The 10,392-nt window shown below is 40.4% G+C and overlaps 1 protein-coding gene across 4 annotated transcripts in view; it reads left to right on the top strand.

Moving 5' to 3' along the window:
- Nucleotides 1-10,392, top strand: part of LOC107095879 (intersectin-2-like) — a 53,898-nt gene that overhangs the window by 25,650 nt on the left and 17,856 nt on the right. For 3 of the 4 annotated variants that reach the window (XM_015392243.1, XM_015392241.1, XM_015392240.1), the window contains exons 8-21: nucleotides 1,404-1,546; nucleotides 1,721-1,784; nucleotides 3,964-4,101; nucleotides 4,182-4,288; nucleotides 4,368-4,630; nucleotides 4,706-4,855; nucleotides 4,934-5,074; nucleotides 5,173-5,260; nucleotides 5,347-5,486; nucleotides 7,131-7,211; nucleotides 7,581-7,723; nucleotides 7,827-8,250; nucleotides 8,850-9,016; nucleotides 9,134-9,194. In XM_015392243.1, coding sequence (XP_015247729.1) covers nucleotides 1,404-1,546; nucleotides 1,721-1,784; nucleotides 3,964-4,101; nucleotides 4,182-4,288; nucleotides 4,368-4,630; nucleotides 4,706-4,855; nucleotides 4,934-5,074; nucleotides 5,173-5,260; nucleotides 5,347-5,486; nucleotides 7,131-7,211; nucleotides 7,581-7,723; nucleotides 7,827-8,250; nucleotides 8,850-9,016; nucleotides 9,134-9,194 — 2,110 coding nt within the window. The remainder of the gene's footprint in view (nucleotides 1-1,403; nucleotides 1,547-1,720; nucleotides 1,785-3,963; nucleotides 4,102-4,181; nucleotides 4,289-4,367; nucleotides 4,631-4,705; nucleotides 4,856-4,933; nucleotides 5,075-5,172; nucleotides 5,261-5,346; nucleotides 5,487-7,130; nucleotides 7,212-7,580; nucleotides 7,724-7,826; nucleotides 8,251-8,849; nucleotides 9,017-9,133; nucleotides 9,195-10,392) is intronic. The other variant, XM_015392242.1, reaches the window with a different exon arrangement.

Genomic DNA, 10,392 nt, shown 5'->3' with positions numbered 1-10,392 from the left:
TATATACGGACTTGTATAAATATATTTTCATTAACCTTTAAAATGGAAAAAAACATGAAGTTATGTAATTTCCCATTATGACAAAATTATTACATTCACTATGGGTTGGTTCACAATTTTCCAAATGAAGTAAATTTGATACACTTGTAAAAAGGATGAGAATTGTAAACAACCCCTAAGAGAACCGTTACTGTTCATGATTTAGCATCTAGCATCACGCCCCCAGTAAACCAATGACAAAAATCAGAAGCAGTACTGTAACTAGGCAGTCTTAGACACAAAAGCAGGGTTTTAACAAATGTGCAGTAAATTGTGCAGTAAATTGTCAAAATACTATCTGGGACCTGTGGAAAACCCAATAAAACTTTTATTCATACGGTTTATTGTCAAAGAATAAGTGAATTTAGGGGTTAGTAATCCCTTAAACTTTATATATTAGATGGCAACAGAAAATACTGCAACAACTTCTTGTGAACTTCTGGCTTTGTGTGAAACATTCAATCTCTTCCTGGAACAGTCACAATAGTGGGTTTAGAGAAGAAAAAAAAAGCTATTGTGTTAACCAAGATTCTTTTGGCTATCTCTTAACCAGGTGACTGCTCGTGGCATTTTGAATGGTTTTGAAAAAAGGATAGAAATGGGATCTACACTAATTTTAGTTTCAAATGACAAGTCACATATACGGTATATCAGCTTCTGGCTGCAGGCTGTCAGAAAGGGTGTAACTGTGCAGTCTGTATGGGGTGGACGAGTATTTGATACACTGCAGATTTTTAGGGTTTTCCTACTTGCAAATGACATAGAAGGGTTTTATTCTTAGGGGGAGTGGTGGCCTAGTGGTTAGAGCAGTGCTCTGAGAAGGGTGCAAGTACCCGGTTCAATCCCCATAGCCTCAGTAGGGAGCCTGGGGAGCCGCACAGTGGCAGCCCACTGCTTCCAAAGGGGATGGGTTAAATGCAGAAGTAAATTCCTCCATTTAGAGATAAATGATGTTCAATTATCATCATAATTTTTATTATAGTGGGGTGAAACCAGGAGCGATTACAAAACTTTTTGTTATTATTTACAAGCACATTAAATAAATAGAAGGGAGATTCACCTGTTTAATGACACAGTTATATCGAGATATATTTATTTATTTAATTTTGACCCCGCATACCTAATGAGTCACATTACAGTGATTTAAAATATCATTGGAAACTCTTGAGAAACCTAAGATTCTGAGGTCTTTAATCACCATTCGTTTAAAGCTTTTCGACAGCAAAGAGCTAAAAGAGAAACAACAGGGAGTTTCTGCGTATCCAGATTGGATGGGAGCAGAAAATATCTGATGGTCTTATTTCATTGTCTTTACCCTTCAGTTAACAGCTATTTTAAAGCCTTCATCTTTCCTCTCCCCGTAGTTCAAATTCTTCCTCTACCACATCATTGGCCAGCAACTCTCCAAAGATGGGTTCAGGGGACTGGGCCGTTCCACAGGCCTCAAGGCTCAAGTACCGTCAGCAGTTTAACACACTCGACAAACTCATGAGTGGCTACTTGTCAGGTAGGTCCAGCATGTCGGAACGCTCTAATGCACCTAAATAAACTAAAAGCTTTCAACATAAATTAGCTGATTGTAAATCTGTTGACTGTCTCTACCACAGCAAACAGGACCTGCGTCTTATCTAATTTCAATTTTTTGAATATAGTTTGATTTTTCTTTATTCCCACTTTGCAGGACCTCAGGTTAGAAATGCTCTGATGGCCTCCAATCTGACCCAAACTCAACTAGCAACCATTTGGTATGTATGTTATGTTATTTATATTCGGTATCATTATTTTTACTGTCTACACAAAAAAAAATATTTCTTTATAAAATCAAACAGGCTGATGATTACAACATTAAAGGGATTTTCTGAAGAAATATGATCAGTTTCTCTCTGCCCTCCCTCAAAAATGGGCCTATGTAACCCATAGGCCCATTTTTTTTGCCACTTTTTCAACAGCGAAAAAATAGAAGATAATATTTAAGGAGGGGAGATTATCTGTGGATCCTTATTTGTTGAGTAATGGCTATGAAACTTTGTTCTTTACCTCAACTTGCTGGCATCTACAGTCAGAGTAACGATTAAAAAGTTTAGAATAAGGCATAACATGCAAGGATTGTTCCAGCTCGCTTATCTGTGAATATACTGCGTTTTCCCTATCCATGATTGTTTTTTTGTTTTTTTATATTCCTGTATCTGTATTTTGTATTTTCATCTCTTTTTATTTACCTTTTGTATTATTTGTAAAGTGACCTTGAGTGTCAAGAAAGGCGCTGTTAAATAAAATGTATTATTATTATTATTATTATTAAGGATGGATGACAACATGAGTTTATCGTAACAAAACGCACAGAAGGGAAGATGATTAAAAAGCTATAAAAAGTGAAGAAAATAGTGACATGTTGGGGTCACCAAGTCTCCATACTATCTGTTGAATTATATACACTCAACAAAAATATAAGGCACACCTGTGCACTAATCATGGTGTCTAATCAGCATCTTGATATGGCACACCTGTGAGGTGGGATGGATTATCTCAGCAAAGGAGAAGTGCTTACTATCTCAGATTTAGGCTGGTTTGTGGACAATATCTGAGGGAAATTGTGATATTGTGTTTTTGGAAACGTTTTTAGATCATGGAGTTCATCTCATAAAAAATGGGAGCATAACTAAAAGTGTTGCGTGTATGTATATATAAGTCCAGCCTGTTTGTGTTTAAGAGGTATGTAAGGGAAAAAAAACCATCACAAAAACCTACTTGTTAAGCTTCCTAAACTCTAACAGGAACTATGTTTTATGGTCAGATCTGATTATGTTTTAGATTATTTTGCAAAAAAGCCCTGAGGCTGAAAAAAAAAGGATGAATACGTTTATTCTGTTAAGTACGGTAGAAGATCTGTGATGCTGAGGCCTTGCTTGTCTTCCAAATATTGTAGAATTGTTATATACAAAATGCAAAATATTGGTTCTCCTCAGCAGTAAACTTTCAAAGCTCAACAAATATAGAATCAACATTTCAGCTGGTGTCTCCTTGAACCCCAGTCGGCCTCGGCAGTTGGCCGTTCACACTGATATTGGTTCTTTCTGTTTAAATGGAGCATGCTCAGTGTATTCTCATTATGAGTTTGCATGAAATCGTACGAAAAGTTATGCACCGTAATTTCGTACGTTTTTGACGTTTTTTTCGTCGTATTTCGTCGCATTTTTACGTCTTGCCTCGAGACAAGATATCCTTGCGCATGGGCATCTTACATTCAATAACATAGAATTTGACATACAATTAACCCTGACCCTAACCCTAAGATACAAAACAGCAAGAAACGTAGTTAGAGACATGAAATAATTATTGCACTGTTTTTCCCAGTTTTACGTCCGTCCGCGGATCTGCTTTTTTCGTCTGTCTGCCTGCGTATGCGCACTGATCTGTTTTTTCGGGAAAACGTCCAAAACATACGAAATACTGTGCATAACTTTTCGTACGAGTTTATACGAACTGATAATGATAATATGTTGGCGTGCTTGGTGTGAGGGATTGTAGAAAAATACCCAAAATTATTTACATTTTTATTTCAATTTTAACTTATTTTATTGTATTGTATCTTCATTGTATTTTATTGCATTGTGTTTATGTATTTTAGCTTTTAAATTTTTACCTTATTTCCTGCAACTGTGATATCTGTACAGCACTTTGGTCAACTCCGGTTGTTTTAAATGTGCTTTATAAATAAAGTTTGTGTTCAGTTGAGTTCAAGAGTCAATGAGTCGATGCAATAAACTGGTTTTCCTTAGACAGAAAACTTCGAACCAATATGACTGTGGCTGAATTGTCTCTGGAAAGTGCCTTGAGATGACATGTGTTGTGAATTGGCGCAATATAAAAAAAACTGTATTGAATTGACTCTTCCCCTACCCTTGATGTGCTATTTATACCCAGGAGCCTTGCAGATGTTGATAAGGATGGTCAGCTACGAGCTGAGGAGTTCATTCTGGCTATGCACCTGGTGGACATGGCTAAAACTGGACATCCATTGCCTCTTACTCTGCCTCAGGACCTGATACCCCCCTCCCTCAGGTAGCACACTGGGTCGGGTCTGTATTTGCAACAACATATAGTTAAATGTTACAAAAAAAAGGTTCTGTTTGTCATGTCAGAGGTGGAATTAAGTGCGGTGAGCTTGTCAATGGAACGGGGCCCTACATAAGTCCAAGTTTGATAGACACAACGGAAATCGAACCCACTCAGAAGAACAAAAGCGGTGGTACGGCCAGTTTCACACTTCATGGTTTGTTTGGGTGACTTCACTGGTCTCATCGCCTCTCTTGCAATTATCTCCACAGTGTCCTATGAGGACAAGCTGAAGGAGAACTTTGCGCGTGGGAGTGCCGAGCTGGAGAAAAGGCGGCTGGCTCTGGAGGAGGAACAGAGGAAGGAGAGGGAGCGCAGGGAGAGGGAGGAGCGGGAGGCTCAAGAGCGGAGGGAGAAGGAGGCCAGGGAACTAGAGAACAGGCGGAGGCTGGAGGAGGAGAGGCGGCTGGAGCGCCAGAGAGAGATGGAGAGACAAAGGGAGGAGGAGAGGCTGAGGGAGCTGGAGAGGAAGGAGGTAAGTGGGAGCAGTTTTGGGATGGATAAGTGCTGAGATTGCTGCCTTGAGTTGACTCTACCTTCGTATGTTCAGGCGGCGAAGCAGGAGATGGAGCGCCAGAGAAGGGAAGAATGGGAGCGAGCAAAGAAAGAGGAGCTGAGAAGGAGAAAAGAGGAGGAGCAAGAGGAGATCTCTCGACTCAGAGCAAAAAAGAAGAGCCTTGAGTTAGAGCTGGAGGCTGTGGTGAGGCCATGCTAACGGTTATATTAATACCTTCTAAGCAAATCCGGCCAGGTTGACACTATAGCTTGTTGTCATCAGGGAAACAGGCACAAGCAGATCTCAGACCGCCTCCGTGATGCTCAGAGCAAGAGGCGGATTCAGAAGGCCGAGGTCGAGCTCATCAATCAGAAGAGAGACACTCGTATCGCTGAGATCAACACTCTTCAGCTTGAGTTTGAGGTCCACACCTTCCTCTGTCTTCTCCTCTGTCTTCTCCCAAATCTGCTCTTACATTTTAACTGTGACTAAACTTTTCAAGTACTAACTTTTCCTGGCAGGACTGGCAGAGGAAGCTGTTAAAGCTCATCCCAGAGCAACAGCAAATGTCTGAGAAGCTGCAAAGCATCAGCCTTAAGAAACCTCCCTGTGAGTCAGGCTGCAGCAACATTCAGACACGACACGGGTCATTGAATCACCTCTTATGTCTCTGACCTCTGACCTTTGCTGTGTAGCGGCTACTTTGACGTCCCTCACAGGGAGCGCTGCCGAGAGAAGCGGGAACTGTCGCCGGCTCAAAGATCAGTTGGACATTCTGGAAAGGGAAACAACGGACAAACTGGCCCAGACGGAGCAATACAACAAAGAGCTGAAGGTCAGTGTTCACAACAGAGCCATTAAACAATGAACGGCACAGAGCAGTCCAGACTTCTTATTCCGTTTCAATCAACTAACCCCCATGTTATGTCAAAGAGATTTAAAGAAAAACATAAGATGGAAGATTTTCAGCAGGGTTAGGTTAAAAGCCAACAACAGTAGCAGCCATTCAAAATGGTGTCAAACACCAGCCGAATAGTAGCCCTATTCCCTGCATCTCCCAGCAGAATCCCCTCCAACTTCCAGCCACTGAGCATGCATATTTTTTTTACTCTGACTCCACCCTTTCACATAATTGCAGGGTCTAACCAGGAGATGACGCTTCTCTTTAGATCTTAATGTAAAATCATGACAGAAAGAATATTTCAGGACAAAGATTGATGTTTTAAAAAGTAATTTTAGGGGACCAGCCAAGGGCCCATCAATGAAAGTGGGCAAATTTTGAATGGCTACTACTGTATGACCAACCTACAGATAAAAATGTTCAAGCCATCAGTAGAACATAGTAGGACATGGTTGCCCTTCTGAACCAACTCGCTGGAAAAGAAGAGCATTAATTAGAGAAGTTGCAAAGATTCCCAGCGTAGATTCATCAATAGGTGGAAAGAAAGGCTCTTGTCAGAATGAGACCAAAATTTAACAGTTAGACCTACAGGCTCTGTGCAAATCATCCCCCTAAACACACCATCCTGGAAGCGAAACACGTCCTTGGCACCATAACGCTTCATTTTTGCAGTTTTGCTTTAAAAATCTTTTTTCGTATATCTCTCTGGTTCTGAAGGAACCTGTTTCTTTATAGGTTGTTTTTTTTAGGAGCAGAATCTGTTTTTGCACAGCTGTGACTAAACAGAGCAGCCAAAAAAACAAAAACACTGCAGGAATTTGTGGATTCCTTTTGTCATTACCTCGATAAATACCACAAAGTACTGTGATTACGTTTTCCTCCCATATCGCCCATCCCTACTCAGCAGTAATATCTTGCAGCTCTGTGCACTGCATCCTGGATTTATTATGATTAGAGAGGCAGCACAGATTTCTTTTATAATGTTGAACAATGTTTTACCTTACTTGTTTATCTTGGGAATGGTTTCACTTTTTTGTGTTATTTCTTTCTAATCTTCTCAAATGAGAAGAAAAGGTACATAGAAGTAAAGGAGATGAAAAATGCCCCTTCAGTTATTGTGTTGGAAATTATTTTTAAAAACTTGCAGACCCTAAAAGACATTAGCGGTGAACAGCTAGTTCCTAACCTAAGAAAGTGATGCTATTATGTAATTCTGACTTTAAAATGGTCAATCTTCATCTTTTATTCTCTGTTTATCGATGTGATTTCCAGATAACTTTCAGAACTTATAACCTCTATCTTCTTCTTTCTCTTCTTTTTCTTCCTTGCTGCCACGGCTGGATTTTTGTGTGCTATACAAATTTTCCTTTTTTTCTATTTATATATATATCTGCATTAATTGGATTTACTTTCCATCGTTCCACTTCATCGATCTTTCCTCATATCCTCATATCCTCCTTGTGATAATGTTTTTCTGTCTTTAATGGATGTTTTTTTTTCACCCCATCTGCTTTACTTTCATCCCCTCCATCCATTTTCCCCTCTTTTAATCATTGTGACATCTGATTTACTGCATAGCTGGGGGATATGGATGACTGCCTTCTGCGAGGCCTTCTCTCCCTGCTGGCCTGCCTCAGCCAGCTCTTCCTCCTCATCAAGGTTATCCCTCCTCCTTTCTTTGCTTCCCACTCTGTTATCTTTCTTAACAAACCCTATAAATCTCCTTTCTTCTCAGACATCATCATCTCCTGTGTTCTCTTCAGCTACACTCTTTACTTTCCCATTTCACCCGATAATAACATGTATTTTCTGTGTAAACAGGATGTTCCCTCAGGGTAAAACAAACATACACACCCAAAATGTCAAATTTGCTCTGTTTCTATTTCTGAAAACCACACATATAAATATATAGAGAACATTCAATATGTTTGCATGTTAATTTGAGTTTTTACTTAATTTGAGAACATTATTGGGTTTGACAATATCCTGACAGAAATCATCATGCTTCCTTTGCATTGTCTGTACCAGGAGCTGCGGGAGAAGCAGAGGTTGCAACAGGCCATCCTGGATGACCTGCAAAGAGTCAAAGAGGAGAAACTGAAGCTGCTGCAGAGGCGCAAGGAAGAGGAGGAGAGGGAAAGGAGGAGAAGAGAGGAAGCAGAAGCAGCAAGGTGAATCCAGTGATCTATGAACTCAATCTATGTCTGCAGCTTTCCTATCAAGCTGTTTGTGTGTTTATAGTGGGTTAAAAACACTTGGGTTTTCTTCTTGCAGACTGGCAAAGGTGGAGGAGGAGAAGAGAGAGCTGGCGCGGATAGAGAAAGAGAAAAGGGAGAAGGAGGAAGAGGAAGAACGACAAAGAATGCTTCAGGAGGAGCAGAGGGCCAGACAGAGAGAAGAGGAGGAAAGAGAGGCGCAGGCTCGCCTCAGAGCAGCTCAGGAGAAAGCACAGGAGGAGGAGAGGAGACAGAGGGAGGAGGAGAGGAAACAGAGGGAGGAGGAGAGGAGACAGAGGGAGGAGGAGAGGAAGAAGAGGGAGTTGGAAGAAGAGATGAAACGAAAACAAATGGAAGAGGAAAAGAGGAGAAAAGAAGAGCAGGAGAAAGGAGCAGTGCAGCTAACCACATACAGAGCCCTGTACTCCTTTGTCGCCCGCAACGCAGATGAGCTGAGTATCGATGCAGACTGTGTCATAGAGGTAGGAGACACAGCACTACGCAAAATTAGCTCTTCCTTCTACAAGCAAAAATGTCTCCAGCAGCAGCAGCTTTGGTCAAAGCATATCGACCCTAGAAAGGTTTTCACTCGCGTAGCTTCTCATCTTTTCCCCTAAATAACACCTATAATTAACCCCCAAATCCCCTTCATCATCCTGAGAATTTGATTTGTAAAATTTATAATTGCTTTTCATTTTGAAATTTGCCTCAAGCTGCTTCTATTTCCAACAACTTCTTTGTTGTGCTTTCAAAATCTCAACATATAGGCTACTTTAAAGGTTGAAATACTATTTTAAATGTGGTTCCTGGATTTAGGGAAATGATTGTCCTGCATTTCGGTCACTGTTCACATTAACTCACAATTTATGAAACTTGTGCAACTAATTGTCTGTCTATGAATCCATAATTAGCGACACATGTTCAATTTGAAACAGGGTTTTTTCCTGACCTATCCTCATATTTCTGCTGCAGCAAATAGCTCAACGAAAGAGACCCAGATGGAGTTACCAGCATGTGGAATGTTTTTTTGTGTATCACTTCATATTGAACTACTGGGATTAAAGTGTTTCTTATGATGCAGGTGGATGAGCACAATGTTGGTGAGCCCGGTTGGTTGTGTGGGAATTATCGAGGCAAAAGGGGCTGGTTCCCCCAGAGTTATGCGCAGAAATGTCCCACATCTTCTGCCTCTGAGACATCCCCTTCCTCATCAGTAAAGACGTCTAATCTTCCACCTGTTCACGCAAGGTAAGCACCAAAATCCACATACTTTTTGGGGGTTTTTTGTACCTTCTATGTAGAAATGTGTGGAAGTCCTGTAAGGCATGCTGTAATTAAGGGATTTCTCCTTCATGTTTTACCCAGAAACACAGTCCTAGATGCAGCAGAGGAGAGCATCGTTCCTCACTTCTCACATGCTTCACAGGTAAGACAGCCCTGACTGGATTGTGTTCTCATCCCAGACATACATTATTGTTAAAATCACCTTTTTTATCTTGGATCTTATGCCAGCATATTGTAACTGTTTGAGATGTATTTAAACTTCCTAAGTGTACAGTATAAGATGCGCCTCAGATAGAGATATACCACTGAAAAAGTAAATCATCTTGTTTTTTCCTTCTTTAGTTATTAATGATCACATAGAAGTCTCCGAGGTGGTAAAATAAATATTACCTGAAATGAAAAGAAAATATTCCAACTCCCCTGACATCTTAGAATCTGAGTGTTCAGCATGCCAAAGTGAGTGAATCTTTATCAAAGTGAAAAAAGCATCTGCATATTATATATATGCAGATGTATATATATTTATATAGCATTTGCTGTGACACAAATATGTGCAGAAGCTTTACTTTTCGAAGTTACAGTTACGTTGTAGCAGTTTGAACATAGCTACAGCTTCATAACTAACTCAGATTGTTAAAAAAAATGTCAAGATTGCGCTTCAATACTTCATACGAATTAGTCTGTTTAATTTGTCTGTGACTTTGAAAGCTACTAAACCCATAAACCTGCAATTCTGTACCAATAAGATTGGCATATGTTTGCAAGATCTACTGCTATAATTCACTATCTCGTCAAAGAGAAACATGAAAACTGATTTTTCAAAATTATCCTTTCACACCCATAGAGTTCAGAACCAAGACCCAACCAATTGCCCGCAATTATCCCCACTTAAAACCTGCTGGGGCCGCATTGACCCATATATAACAAAGTGTCACCCGACCTGTGATCACAAAGTGTACATGTCACGACCCAATCCGTCCTGGAAACACGATCTCTCCTGCACATGCGCGAACAGATATACATCCGTGTGTCCATAAATACTTTAATTACGGTATTAAAATTTTAAGGCATTCATTTTCTCAGGAATTACATTATTAACCTATAACACAGGGGCGTCTCTAGGTTTAAGAGACAAGGGTGGTTCAGCCCCTATAAGATAATGCGCGCGCTTTGCGCGCGCCAAATTTTTTCAGTGCACCTGCTAAGGCGTTGTCTAAGACAAGGGTGTAACTTTGTGTTGAAAGTTGGTGGGGACGGCTCATAAGGAAAGGGAGCTACCTGCGCGACGCCTTTTTTTTTTTGTTGGAAAGGATAAAGCCATTATCAATTTAATGCTTACA

This window comes from Cyprinodon variegatus, unplaced genomic scaffold (genome assembly GCF_000732505.1).
Source record: "Cyprinodon variegatus isolate N-32 unplaced genomic scaffold, C_variegatus-1.0 Scaffold581, whole genome shotgun sequence".
NCBI classification, from domain to species: Eukaryota; Metazoa; Chordata; class Actinopteri; order Cyprinodontiformes; family Cyprinodontidae; genus Cyprinodon; species Cyprinodon variegatus.
Note: the sequence above shows the minus strand (reverse complement) of the source record. Positions and strands in the feature narration are given on the sequence as shown.